Source organism: Pelecanus crispus, chromosome 3 (assembly GCF_030463565.1).
Source record: "Pelecanus crispus isolate bPelCri1 chromosome 3, bPelCri1.pri, whole genome shotgun sequence".
Lineage (NCBI taxonomy): Eukaryota > Metazoa > Chordata > Aves > Pelecaniformes > Pelecanidae > Pelecanus > Pelecanus crispus.
The window spans coordinates 106060545-106075258 of record NC_134645.1 but is presented as its reverse complement, the minus strand read 5'-3'; the positions used below and the strand labels follow the sequence as shown (position 1 = coordinate 106075258).

The following is a 14714-nucleotide window of genomic DNA, read 5'->3' as shown; positions in this document are numbered from 1 at the left end:
ACCTGGCTGTGCTGGCATTAGCTTTACCTTCCCTGTGTTGTGCTGAATTACTTTCTCCTCCCTGTATCCTGGTGAATTACGTTCTCTTCCACGTGGCCATGTCATAGGCATCACAAACCAGAAGCTTCCTCTTCAATTTTCTGTCCAGTCAAGGTTTGCTTGGTTTAAGGCAGAAAAATTCCCTGCCAAAAGAGGCCACGATGGGGAAAGTGCCTCTATTCTGGTAGTGCTGAGCTGAGGGTAGCGTAAGCAGTTACTCTGTGAGGACAGAAATGTACACACTAATCGGGATGGGGGGCCCCGACAGAAAAGCTGTCATGACTGGGCTGCAGGCTCCCCCTTTCCGGAGAGGGGTAAATAAGGGGAAATAAAGACCGTTTTGTCTCATTAGGGACACAGGAGCTATGGTGCATGTCAAATATGAGTTCTCACTGCAGAGCTCAGGACCTCTGAGGCAGTCCGAAGAGAACGTTGCCACAGTACCTCAACCTAGTATCGTTTCCCCAGCCTTACTTTACTGAAGTATTCAGGATACCATTTTCAACACACACTAAAACCCAGCTAGCATGAGGTAAACAGCAAAGGACAAAGCTTGTCCCAGTTAAAGCCTGGCAAAGGAAACAGAATCTTAGCAGAAGGTATTGAGCATCCACTTCTTTTGAAACAATGAGATCTTCACAAGCTTCAGGATGAAATGCCCTTTTTTAAAAACAAGGAATAAATACTTCACTACGCGCTGCGGCTTCTTAAGAAACTTAACCTCTCTGGGGAGGTTATTGCACCGTTGTTTTCCACAAGACTTACTGCATTTTCTTCAGGAGCAGCTGGTGCTTCTGGCGGCTGCTGTCACCAGGCTGCTGGGGGCCAGAGAGGAGAGGGTGCCAGGCGGGCGCCTGCCTGCTTTTGTGACAACCTGGGGGAGTCAAAACGCAAACTGGTAAGCATGAAGCGCGTACAAACCCCTGACCATCCCTGTGGTTGTAGCCGGCAACACTAATAAGCACAATTTTCTTAGTGCTCCACTTTGGACTCACGGCAGAAAGTGGGGAGGGGAAAAAAAAAAAAAAAAAAGTAAATTTTCTTCCAACTTATGCTATGCTAGGTTAAAATTCATGCTAATTACAGCCTATCGGTTATAAGCGCGGTGCCTCATTTCACAGGGTGCCCAAGCAGCCCTCCACCGCACCTCGGGGGAGCAGCCCGGCACCCCCGCCCCGGGGGGCTGCTGCAGCCGCTCACCGGGCGCCGGGGCCCGAGCGGGGAGGGACGGGGACGCTGCCCCGGGTCTGCCCGCGGGGAGCCCCCGGGGCGGCCGGCCCAGCCGCGGCAGCGGGGGTGGGGGCGGGCGCCGTCCCCTCAGGCCGCGGCCGAGGCGGAGCCGCGGCTCCGCCCGCCCATCCCGGAAGTCCCCCCGCAGCCGCCCGGGGGCCGCCTTCCTGCCGGCGCGGCTCCTCCTCCGGCCGGCAATATGGTGGCGGAGGCGGCGCGGGGGGAGCCGTGAGCCGGGGCCGGTGCCCGCTCCCGCGTCTCCCTCCCTCCCTCCCTCCGTGCCGGCGGCGGCCGCCGCTGCTTCCCCGCCCGCCCGGCCGGCGGGTCTGCCCGGCGCGGCGGGCGATGCGGCCGGCGGGGCTGCCGGGCTGTGTGTGAGCGCGCTGCCCATGTGGGTGTCCCGGTGAGGCCGGGGGGGCAGCGGGAAGATGCTGCTGTCGCTGGTGCTGCACACCTACTCCATGCGCTACGTCCTGCCCGCCGCCGTCATGATGGGCACGGCGCCCACCTACGTGCTGGCCTGGGGCGCCTGGCGCCTGCTCTCCGCCGTGCTGCCCGCCCGCTTCTACCGCGAGGTGGACGACCGCCTCTACACCATCTACCAGAGCATGGTGCTCTTCTTCTTCGAGAACTACACGGGCGTGCAGGTGAGCCGGGCGGGGAGGGCAGGGCAGGGCCGGGGGATCCGGCCTGGCGGCCCCCCGGGAGCGGCCGTCGGTGATGTCGGCCGGGGGCCCGCGGCTCTGGGCTCGCCTCCCGGCGGGCGCCTGCCCCGCTTTGCCTCTCCTCAGGCCGCCCCGGCGGGCGGGACGCGGCTCGCCGGGCAGGGCCCGCCCGCCGCCATGCGAGGTCCGCGGGGAGGAAGCGGCGGCCGCCAGCAGGTGCGGGCCGTGGCCTTTCCCCGGGAGCGGCGGCGGCTCCGGATCCGCGGAGGACAGCCTTGCCTCGCAGCCGCAGTTGCTCCTCTGATGATGCTTTTCACGGAGTGTCGGTGTTGTGTTCGTTTTGCAGGTCGGGAAAACGGAAGGGATGCGACAGCGGTCGTGCTCTGTCAGCACTCGAATGGCAGCCGCCTTTGCACGCTTGAACCCTGCGGCCTGTGCTGCACATCTCTAGTATGGCGTTGGTAGTACATTAGGAAACTATAATCAACTATAATTGCACTGAGCACACCTACGAGTCTTTAATAAATAGATTACTTAACCTTTAAATTATTGCAGCATCTCGGTTCTCATGCAGTCTACCTACTGTCAGTCTTGGGCCTTTAAATTTTGGTTCAGCCACGGACTGTGATTATGCGGTATCTCAGAAACTGAAGTCCAAGGTTTCAGGTTAATAAGTCAGAATTGGAGGCCTCTCTTGCGTGACCAGAGCGGTACCTGCGTTCAAATAATAATACTTAACTCATGACGCTTTACGTGTTTGCAAGGTTACATACTTGTCTGCAATTTGAAAGTAAATAAGGAGACTTTTAATTCTACATGTAAAAAAATAATTACATAAAATTACAGGTGCTTGCTGTGCCTAAACCTCACTTCCAAAGTTGCCTGAATATACAGAAGTGTGTTTGAAGTTTGTGTCAGCTGTAGGTGCTCAAGAGCAAAGAATAACAAGTGCTTACGTGTTGATTGGCAGGTGACAGAGCTGGTACAAATAGGCCCTTCTTCATATTTACAACTAAAGCATTTGTCCACTCTCTTATGAAGCATTTATTTCAAAATCAGGCTAGGTCTCACCCTAATTTCCACTCTTGAGCTGCAGTTGTAGGCCTCACTTCATACCAATGTCTCATGGAAACCCCTAAAGCCAGCTAAAGATAGAAGAATTGCACAGTTTGACATCAGATGAACGTGATGTCATGATGAAGGTGAATACAACAGATACAAACCAGAAGTGAGGTCGTCTTTTAGTGGTAACTAGTTTTTGCTTCAGCTTGTAACTCGTGTAACTTCATCCTTGCGTCTCATCCAAATTAGTTAACTTGTGTTGTGATTTACATATCTTTTTTTTTTTTTTTTTTAAAAAAGATTAAAAAGGGAGTGGTAGTTCACAGATTAAGTACTTACTGTTTTATCTGCCTTTCTTTTTATGTAGCATCTTTAATGCAGGTGTCTTGATGTGTAGTAACACAACTCGGTCATTAGCAGCTGAAAGTAGCAGTATAGTAGTTTAATTCAACCCATTCTAAGAATGAGAGCCAAAAATCAAGATACAAATTGTAACAGAAAAACTACTCAAATTTCCTAAAAACAGTGTGCACAGAGTAGCAACCACTTTGAGCTTTTGATAAGAACTTTTATCAAAAAAGATGCCCATTACATAAGGGTACAGAAAGGAAAACACTAACCAGAAGAAACAAAACGGGTAGACGTGGCACTTTGGGACATGGTTTGGTCTAGTCTACCCTTAATTGGTTTAGTGTGGACTCAGTAATGTTAGGTTAATGGTTGGACTGGATGATCTTAAAGGTCTTTTCCAACCTAAACGACTCTATGATTCTATGAAAAAGGCAGCCATTGTCTGTTGACCTCTGTTTTCTTTTATTGCACTGATAAAACTTCATCCACACAAAAAAAAAAAAATGGTGGGAGGCAGTACAGGTGATCACTTAGGACAATATTAAAAGACGTGCTTTGTCTATGATCTGTAAGCAACAGATGATACTAAGAGAGGAAGAGATGGTGTATGCGAAGCTGCAATAAAGGGTAACAGAAACAAAGAAGTGAACCCACAAAACCAATGTGCCATATGTCATAGGATAAGTAAAATGGTAACTGAGAGTGAAAGGTAAATAAAAACTTGGAAAATATGATACATATGTAGAGAGATAAGAGGTAGAATCCTTAAAATACACGTATTGTTTTACTGGAAGATATTGCCCATTTGCTCCAAGGAGGAGAAACAGGGTGTCCCGTCAGACCTAGACTTATGAACACCGAGCATGTTTAAATTGACACTGAGTGGAAAGTTAAGCATGTGTCTGAGTGAGATTAGGATGGTAGCCTGAGAGCTACTGTGAATTGGCTGGTTTAAGGCATGTAATTAGATAGAATGCAGAAGTGTAGCATCATTAGGCTTAATCCCAAAAAACAATGCAAGAATAGTAACTTGTGTGGCTTCATAAAGGCAGTTGTAGGGCTTTACCACCATTAAGGCATTGTATTGGCCATGGGAGGGAGGAATTCAGCATCTTTTTCAGGTCTATTAATTTATTCAATTGATTGAAGTGTGTTGGGATTTTTTTTTTTTGTAACTGGATAAGTGAGAGGCCAACAGCCTCAGCCATCAGAATATTGGAACTTCTTGTGTAGTCTCACTAAAGTCATTAGGATTATACAGGTGCTTAAGTGACTTATTGAATCAAAGCCTTAAGTGACTTTTTCTTAGCACTGCTGCCATCTTACCCTATATAAAAAGTCTTTAACATTATGTACTGTTTAGCATTCTTCAGTTTATTACTCTTAGAGTCTTTGTGGTTTTTCAATATGATAACGCTCCAAGGCAGTTGTGAATATTTGAGATGTCTGATCTTAAAGTAATAATTTTACTGAAATTCCCAGTAATGTGAGTGGGGCCTTAATAGAATAAAGTTGGTTTGGATCATAAACGTAGATTATTTTCTGACTGAACGAAATACTAGTTTATCTTGATATCTATTTTTTATTTATTTATCTGTCAGGAAGTGATGTTTCTGTGTATCATCTGCTGTTAGTCCATCAAGTATCTAAATGGTCTTCCCCTCATCACCATATGCACAAACGTGTTTTTCTTATTTTTTTATTCTCCTGAACCTCGATGTTTTTAGCCAAGTTTATTAAAATGAAAACTCTGGTTCATGCTAGGAAGGCATTTTATCTTTGTAGCAAATGCTTTTCAGTTGTGAAATGTAACTAAATAAGGTGATAACCTGAACTGCATGACAGAAAACCGTGAAAGACTAATAATTCCCTTTCTCATAAGTATTTGACGTGAGATCTAAGATAATTGCAGAGCTATAATTGCTGTGAACCTTTACTGGGTATTTATGTTCTAGAGAGTGGCTCATGAAGTAACTCTAAAAGTTTCTGACTTTCTCATGCTGTAAATACTTCCCCTTTTTAAATTTTGGGTCAGACCTGTGTTTTTCCACCAAAATGATTTGTTTTACAAAGCCTCAGAGAACTTGAGCTAAGGTGGAATCAGTTTAGATTTTCCAATAATATTAGAATTCTGTTAATGAATTGCCAAAAATAGCCCTTTTGCTGACTGTCATGCAAGAGTTGGTTGTAGAAAATTGAAGAACCAGCATTTAGAGTACAAAAAGTAACCCAGGACATACCAGTCCTGTAAATGAGGTAAACTGGACAAAACCAGTATGACTATAAAGTGAAATCCTATAATGCTGCGTAAATTTGTCAGTACAATTGGAGTTAGCCTTGAATTTTATTTAGGAGCTATAATTATATAAAATTAATCTGTACGTGGCATTATGACAGTGCTCTTCAACGATCTCCAGGATTATAAACTCATAGTAATGAAAATCTGTAAATGTGGTCTGTTGGAAAGTGGCATAGAGAGAATGGCCCTGCTTTGGCCCTGTGTTGCTTTAGATGCAAATGCAGTTGTCTTGGTTCCCACCTGTCCTGCTGTAAGCTGCAGAAGTGCTATAGTACTCTTTTCTAGGAAGAACATACACAAGATGCTTGAACTATATGTAAAGTGAGTAGTAAGTCTTAGAGAGCAAAGGATGTTAATTTTATCAGCCACAAGCCAAAGCAGTCACTGACACAAACAGGTGCAGTTCAAGTGCTTTGGAGGACTTGCATTTGCTTGTGCTAATAGTAGACTTGGCCCCAAGCTTCTAAATCATCATGTGGCCTGTGAACTGTGGGTGCGTTACTGCTTTTGTCTTTACTCTGTTAGGGAAGTCTGGTCTCTTACATTTCATACAGACAGTAAACACCTGCATCTTACCATAGAATGTGAAAACCAAAATGACTGCAAATATACCTGTGATTAGGACATTTGAAGGGCTGAAAGGACTGGTAATTCAATATGACGAATGCTGTCATTTCTCTGTGACCCTTAGTATCTTATCCCAGTTGCTGTCAGGGTGATGAAATTAATGCCTATTGTGTTTGTGCACATGTTTTGGATCAGATGAGGACTAAATGTTCTTCAACTTTTTTTGTTGTAATTGCATTTGATATTTTGTATTGAATGATGGTGAAGAAATAATAAAGAAATCATCACTTCCTAAAGGATCATTTTCCTTCTGAAACGTTTTGACAATTGGATAAAATCCATGACTGAATTAATGTGCATGTGTTTTGTTCAGTGCTTGTGTTAGCTCTCTTCCCTACCCCCACTTCCTGCTGAATCGGGAGTTTTTGGAAGTGGTGCTTTCATTAAAGGCGTTATGAAATTCTGGTTTTCATTGCCATTACGAGACTCTGGAAGGGCTGTGAGAATCAGATACTACCTCAGTGTTGTTCAGCAGAGCTGTAGTATTTCTAACAATTATTTTAGAAAATATGGGAGATCTCTGTTAAACAATGCAATGTGCTTTCTGGATTGGTATTGAAGCTTGGACTTGCTGTGTCTCAACAAGGTTGAAAACTACCTAGGATTAGAGCAAGTTAAAACTTTGTGGATACACTGTGCTGCTGAACTCTTGACAGTGCTTTCCAGTGGAGTAGAGCTGGGGCTGTGTTTCATGTCTTGGCTTCGTAGGAAATCTGTGAGGTGAGCTCAGTGTCTGAGCTTGGGATGGATGCTTAGTCTTATAGCTCTTGGCCAATTTGCATCAGAAGTGAGGGTTACGAGGTCTGTGCCCATCTCTATTCCCAGGACAGCAGCCTTCCCAGATGAGGTTATCTTTACTTAACTCCCTGCTTTCCCTTTTGAAGCTGTTCAGCCATCCAACAGGTAATTCAGGAGGCCCCAAGGCGGAGGTGGGAAGCAGAAGAGGCAGCACAAGTCTAATGGCCAGGTTGCAGCATACTCATGTCAGGGAGGTGCTTCCGGTTGCTGCTGGTGAGGTGGGTTGTCATCTCTTAGGAACCTGGTTCTTCCCTCTCCATAGCGGGGGAGGCATCATCAACCAGGCTTCATCAAGGCAGGGTGAAGGTTCGTCTTCTAACTGCTTTCTGGATGTGAGTGACAGGGTCTGACTCCCCTCGAGATGAGGACCCGTTTCCTGAGCAAATGCCATAACCAGAAGGTCAAAAGGAGACACCGCTTTTCGCCCTTCTCCGGTTGTGTTTGGAAGGAAAGTGCTGGCAATTGCATTTTGGCATGAGCCTGGTTTTATGAACCTGCGCTGGAGTTTCCTGAGCTCTCCTCCCAGTCTGGCAGCTCAGGAGTGGGAGAGTACTGGGACAGCATGGGAGCTGAGTGGGAAGGTGTAGAGCTGCAAGCAAGGCAAACCTCCAAGCTCAGGTGGTAGCTGAGCAGCCTCCAGGAGCTTGCGCTTTCCTAGTTCATTCCACATCACTCGCAGCAGCAACTCTTGTTAGCACACATGTTGCTGCTTTGTACAACTATGTTAGCTGTTGAGGCATGTTGAAAGGTTAAGATAATCATAACTTGTCATTTGTTTGCAATGGTAGAAATAATAAAGGTCTTGAGGGAGTGATAGAAATTTGGGGATTGGCGCAGTGCAAAGATTGAAAAGAAACTGGAGAACGTAGTGAAGTCAATCACTTTTGTGTGGAAAACTTTTGAAGGAAGCCCAGGGAAATTTTTCTGCTGTGATACTAGCTTCATGAAGAGGTTTACCCTGGCTCATCTCATTAGAGATTTCAGGGTGCAGCTGTCTCCAGGCATGTATGTCTTTTATAGTATACAACAAAGTCCTGTGTGTTATTGTAGCAGAAATTGTGATACCTGCTAAGCCTGAGGGATGCGGCTTTCAAACTGAGATGGATGCCTAATTTTAGACTCTTACGTTCAACTGTAGTGTGAGACAGCAAAAATAGATATATTAGGTATGTAAGCTTTGTGCTCTTTCTTTTTTAGATATTGCAAAAGATATATTTGCATATATCTTAATTTTTGTTCCGTCTGCCTCTGGCTGTCGTTCTGAAGGTGAAAATGAAGTCCTTCACGACTCCAGTTCATTGGGATATCAACTAGAGTTCTGGTGTGCTGCAGATTTAGCTCTGGGGCAATCTGGAAAGAATTTAGTATGGGCAGATTCCACATTCAGTGCTGGTCCTAATCATCCCTCACCTCCTGCCTGATTTATGAAAAATAAAATAAATAAAAACTGACGTCTGTTAGCATTTTTTAAAATCAAGTATCAGCTACCTGAACCAAAACTGCTGTTTGGCTTCATAAATTACAGGCTTTGTGTGAAGATTTGCCTAGCGTATGTTTTCTAACTGGCAAATCACAACTGAATCTGAATTTTATATCAGCCTTATCTAATACAGTCTGCAATTTAAAACTGATATGTTTGTTTACATTTTTAAAGTTAGCTACATATATTTACAAAAATCCTAAAAAGTCAAGTTATTTGTTGGGTAGGAAAAGCTAAGGAGTCAAAGGGCAGGTTTGAATGCACTTATATATTCTGACGCCAAGTATTTGGCCAGTAAGTTTTACAATCTCATGGTTTGATTTTAAAATTTTCTGTTTAAATATATTTTCTTTTTAATATATTAAGATTTCTTAGTATATTCAGTTCTTAATATAAGTTGTCCTGATTTTGCATAATTTGTTACATTTGAAAATACAAATGGTATCTATCACTTTTTTAAATTCCACTTTTTTTTTTTTTTTTAGACCTGTATGAGCTTTATACACTTTCTTCTTTTTGCGTTTATCTGTGTCTTGGTAGATACTGGGCCATGGAGTTTTACTGAGCTCTTCCATGCCTTTTCCTTCTGCTTACATAATATGTCCAGATACTTTATGTAAGGATGATTGTTAATTGAGAAGTTTTTTCTCCTGGTGCTCTACCATCAGACACTGCTCTTGCTAAGAGAGGATTCTATTCATAGTTAAACATTTGACTCCAATTATTTCAAACTATTTACCTCACGCTTACAGGGTATACTTTTTTCCTCAGTTTTAGTTGTGTTAGATAAAGTAGGCTCAGATGTCAGGGATTTTGACATTACAATTATGAGGAAGTGTATCTTCTCAGGGGAGAAATATTCTTTAATCTTTGTTCTGTCAATCTGAATTTATGCTATGAAGAGATTTGGGATAAAAAACCAGGGAAATTATTTTCTTCTTTTGTTCATTTCATTTCTGTCACATACAACAGGGAAGATGACAAGTAATAACTAGCTCCTCAGTGTGGGACTATGAAATCATACAGTGTATGCTAGTTTGATTTTTAAATGTAAAATTAGCTACCCATGATGTGGTTGAATCTGTATTTGAGCACATAGCTAGACGTGAAGAAAAATAATTATTTTGGATGACTTTGAACTGTATTGTGGTAGCTGAAATAATTTTTCCTCTGGAATTTATGGATTGGCTTGAAGAGTTATCCTGTCCCATTTTCTAATGCCACTTGGGAATCTGAGGCCATGCATGTTTCTTTTTGCGTAAGCAAACGTAGTGCACAGTCTGGGGCAAGCTGCAGGTGAACTGGCTCATTCACATGCTGTGGTGGTGTGCAAATACCAGAGTGATTTTAACAGTGGCTATTTTTTGAGACTAATTCAAGTTTACTGTGTTCAGTCTGGAGCCAGATGAGTTGCAGACAGCTCAGATGCCTCCCTGCATGTTCTCTTTTGCTGTGTAATGGTTCCTTTGCCTCACCTTGAAAGTCCGTAGTGCTTAAATTCTAAATACTTCCTGAAAATGATGTGTGGAGGAGCTTTCAAAAATCTGATTCCTCAGTCAGTCACAAGCAGGGGGCATAGAGGTTCATTAATCATCCCCATTCCCATGCGTGCTGACCCATCATAACTTCACACCAGTTCTGTCTGTACTTGATAGAAACGCTTGTATGGATATTACAAATAAAGATAAAGTCAACTCCTCCTTGGAGTCCTTGGCATTTTAGAAGCAAAGTTCATATTATAAAGAGCTCTAGCTAGAGGAACACTGCAGACTACCACGATATTTCCTGCTTCTGGCTGGTGTGAGGTGCACAAAGCATAACATTTCCAGAATGTGCTTAATGTACCAAGGCACCATAGCTCCTGTTTTGGGGGCGGTGGACAGGATGGGACACGGACATTATGTATTTTCTACTACAGAATAGTAATAAAGTAAACAATAGCTAAATTAAATGGGGGTCACTTTTTCCTTTCTTTTAAGGAAGTTACAAAAATCTGTGGGAAGAAATCTTCAGAAGTGCCAAAGTCTTATAAGGGAGACTGTTTCTCTCCTAGTGAAACAGGCGGAAAACTTCCAGTCTTGTGCTGGAAGGCAGTTCAGGTTTTGTGTAGTACAAAGATGCCAGATATTCAGAAAAACCCTCCTGTTGAAATCTCAGCTTATAAATAATCTTTCACATGTGCTATGTATATTTGAAATATGTGCAGTACTTGTTTAAAAAAAAATTATTACTGGTGATTTATGATAAAAGTTATTTAGATGCTCTAACTTTGACTTTCCCAAGTGGTCACTGATTGTAATGGTGGGCCACTCCATAGTCCATGCCATAGAACTGCACTGTAATCAAAAGCAAGTAATTTGCAGAAAGATGCAGTAAATTATTTAGGCACTGAAAATAGGATTTTTTCAGAATTTAGATGCCAAAATCTTAAAATTATGTTCATGGTAGGTCCTGCTTTTTTTCTGTCGCGAAGATTGAAACAGTTAAGTTAGAGATGCCTGGTTTTTTAAGGTTCCTCAGATAGCTGAGGAGTCCAGGCAGGAATGAAGTAGTTGTGTGTGCTTAAAGCAAAGTTCCCAGCCCATATATAGGCCTGATCAGAATCGAGAAACAAAGGTCCTGAGTCTATAAAGTACTGTCAAATGATATTTAACGTATGCTGGCAGGACTGGGGACCTCAAAAAAAGTTTTAGTGTGGTGGATTGGGGGTTTTTTCCCTATTTAAACAAACAAAACAAAAAACAAAAGGGAATAAATTATGGTACCTCTCTTTAACTTAACAAGTTAGAGCACAAACTCAACTTACAGGATGCATCAGTTCAGTTCTCCCTACATACACTTATCCCCACCACTTCTTTGAAAAAGGGTATTTAGCAGTTTGTTTTCAGAAGAGAGAGTCTCCTCTCCATAGATGTACCTTCTAACAGCAATGAGCAGTGTGTTAGGGCAGGATAGGATTTAAGATCTGCATCTGCTTTCAGTGGGCTAGATTCTGGCAATTCAAGGCTGGCAGGCTCAGTATCACAGATCTTGTGAATCCCCTTCTGCAGCACTGAGCTCCCCTGGAAGCCAAGATCTCCGGCTTCTGGTTGATGTGCCATGAGTAACCACTGGAGTGGTTTTGTTGAATCTAGTCTGTTGAATCTAAACTATTGTTTAAATAAGCGTAAAATAACTGAAATTGCGCCGACATACTTGGTATTGTGGCAACTTATTTTTTCTGAAATTAGCCTTTTGCTCACATTGGATATTCCAGTTATTATGGATGTTTCCCAGAACTTCGTTGCTCTACCATGTGCCAATTCTCTAAGCTATAATCACCACCTGAATCACCCTTTGAATGAGATGTTGCAAAATTATACACATCACTATCTAGGTGATGTTCGACTGGTGTGAATAAACTGGTTTGCAGTGTTCTGCTCTAAGTCACCATCTGAGGCTTTGGGGAGGACTGTAAGGGAAAGCGCATAATGCGCATAGGATTCTTTACATCTCAGTGCTCTCTGCAGCATCTGTGAAAGTTGCAGGCAGGTGGGCATTAAAAACAAAACTAGTCCAGTTAAATGCATGATATTGCTCATCTGCTGGCAAGCATCTCATTCCTTTTACAGGATTGTGGGGATTTATGGGGTTTTTTGGAATTACAGTTACCCTGTTAAAAGAGTATTCAGAATAACAGGGAATGTTGGCATCATTTAGGCTGCTGCTGCAACTGGATGTTCCAAGTATATACTTTTTGGTTAACTTTTCTCTGTATGAAACTCTTTCAGCTTTTGCTCTAAAGTAAGTGTGGTAGTTATTGCTGTTTATTTGATTTCCTTCAGTAAGCTCATGCCAATGAAACTACCAAGAATTTTTCTTCAGACTGACTGCCTGCCTGCAGTGAAAATTATTTAATTTGTTGTAAAACTCTAGAAAATAGGCAACTAATTCCTTATAGCCTAAATACTTGCAAGTCTTTTTTATGCTTGAATGGAGAAAGTAGTCAAATATGCAGAGAATAAGACTCTAAAGCTGTATTTTTACTGACATAGATATTATAAATTTTATTATAAATATGAATATGTTTTCATTAGCTCACAAAGTAACTGCATTTCTTTTAAGATTTTATTGATTCCGATTCTTCCATAAGGAGCTTTCCCTTAATTCAGGGGTCAATTATCTTTAATTCAGCTGAGAAACTGTAAAGCCGTTTACATTCAGCATCAGAATTAGACTTCTATACATGTAGCTAGTTCCATTGAATGAAGCATAACCACTTATGTTTATACCAGTTTGTCAATTTAGACCATAAGACTAAAAGCTAGTGTGAAAGCAAAAATCTACAGCCTTCATACTTAACATCAGGTGGTATGATTCAGTCCTGCATAATCCATATATGTTGCTAATATAGTCTTCTTACAAAAAGTAAATAAAATGGCAGTAACTATTTTTTTAAGTTCTCTGTTTTCTGGTTCAATCGAATGATTTAAAAAAAATTGAATTACATATAGGAATCTTCTCAATATTCCCCAGAGCTCAGTCTCTTGGCAATGGTTTTCTTCATTGAATCCCGGTCAAATACATAGCTGCAGAAACTTTGAGTGAACTCTCTGCTTCAGTAAAATGGATTGCATTGTGATTTTTATGGTTTGATGCTGAGCCTGAGCAGGAGACTTCAGACTTGTGCAATTATATATTGAGCAGATAGTCTCTTTAACTAAAGAGGTTATGAGGTGTAGCAATAATATGACCATTACCTAAAAACTGTATGTGACCTAAAGGTATTTTTAGAAAAATGATACTTAAAGGTAAACTTCTTTTTTTTTTTCACAGCTAGGGAAAAAGTGCCTAAAAACTAAAACATGAAGGTCCTTTCTGCTTCTGTCCTATTCATATTCCTTATGCTGTAGGCAAGTGAAACCCGTATCTGTTAAATGCGAATAAAAGTGCTTCTCTGTCTTCCGTGAAGAAAAACAAACATTTGCAATTCTTATAGTAGGACATCTGAAAACCTGAGAAATTTGTCAGCACCAAGTACAAGTTCCCCATTTGTATCCTGTCTTGAGCCTGCTTCTTGTCAAACAGTGTAAATAGATTCTGTGATCTGAGGTACTTTCTCTAGAAGCTCAAAGGACTGGTTGTGTCATCAGGCAGGTTTTTAGACAAGAGAGAATTTAAACAACTTCCCATAAGATGCCTGCAGCAATGCTGCAGAAGTCAGCTTGCACAGGGTTACGTGTTGACTTCGGAAGCTGTATCTGATAGCTGCTTTTGGTGGTTTGTTGATGCAAGCTCCACCCTTTCACCACAAAATTATATCCAGACTTTTTAACAAACAGATGAGAAATACATCCTAGGATACTATTTATTTTAATAAGCACTCACGTTGTAGTAGTACCCAGCTAACAAAGATGCTCTTGTCCCAAAGAGCATGCAATCCTTGTTATAAAAGTAGTCAGGAAGAAACAGCGAAGTGGAGAGAAGTGCATGTTGTGAGGATAGCACAGCTGAGTATATGAAGTTTGTATAGTTGTTGTGAAGTGTTGATGTCTTTAATGTTCTGTTTCTCCTCTCTTCTTCCAGGAGAGGGAAGGAAAGTTCTCCTGCTATTATCCTACTGCTTTTATCCTTCTTTCCAGTTGCTATTGGCTGTGCTTGAAGCTGACATTTTTCCTGATCAGAATACTCCACCTTCTCTGCAAAGTGCCCCAGTCCACATCAGTTTTCTTGAAGTAGCAGCAAAGAAGAGAGCATCATTCTGCAGCTCACACCTGGTTTCTTTGAATAGAGAAGGGAGGAAAGTTAAGAAGTCTGAGGAACCAAGAATGAGTGTGCCGGTAGACATGTGATAGGACATCAGATGAGGTGGACCGAGTTTTTACCACCAATAACCAGCCATGTTGCCTTACTGCCACTGAAGCAGAAGTGCCAGATCTGCTTGCAGGTCAGCTCCTGAACTGCTCCCATTTTCAGCCACATCCTATTATCACATTAAGGTAATCTCTTTGCTAGGACCTTGATGTGGTCACCAGTTGACCTACAAGCAGATCTTCTGATAATGTGATTACTTTTACCTCTTGAGTTATTTTTTGTCACGGCCCTGTTTACTGAGCTGTTGTATCTAGGATGTGATTAAATGATCTGTTTAATTTTCTTTGGTACATGCAGATTTCATAAGCAA

The 14714-nt window shown here is 42.3% G+C and overlaps 1 protein-coding gene across 1 annotated transcript in view; it reads left to right on the top strand.

Moving 5' to 3' along the window:
* Positions 1-1697: 1697 nt before the first annotated feature.
* The window catches only part of AGPAT5 (1-acylglycerol-3-phosphate O-acyltransferase 5), a 58331-nt gene continuing 45314 nt past the window's right edge, over positions 1698-14714 (top strand). The window contains exon 1 of the mRNA XM_075707849.1: positions 1698-1916. Coding sequence (XP_075563964.1) covers positions 1698-1916 — 219 coding nt within the window. The remainder of the gene's footprint in view (positions 1917-14714) is intronic.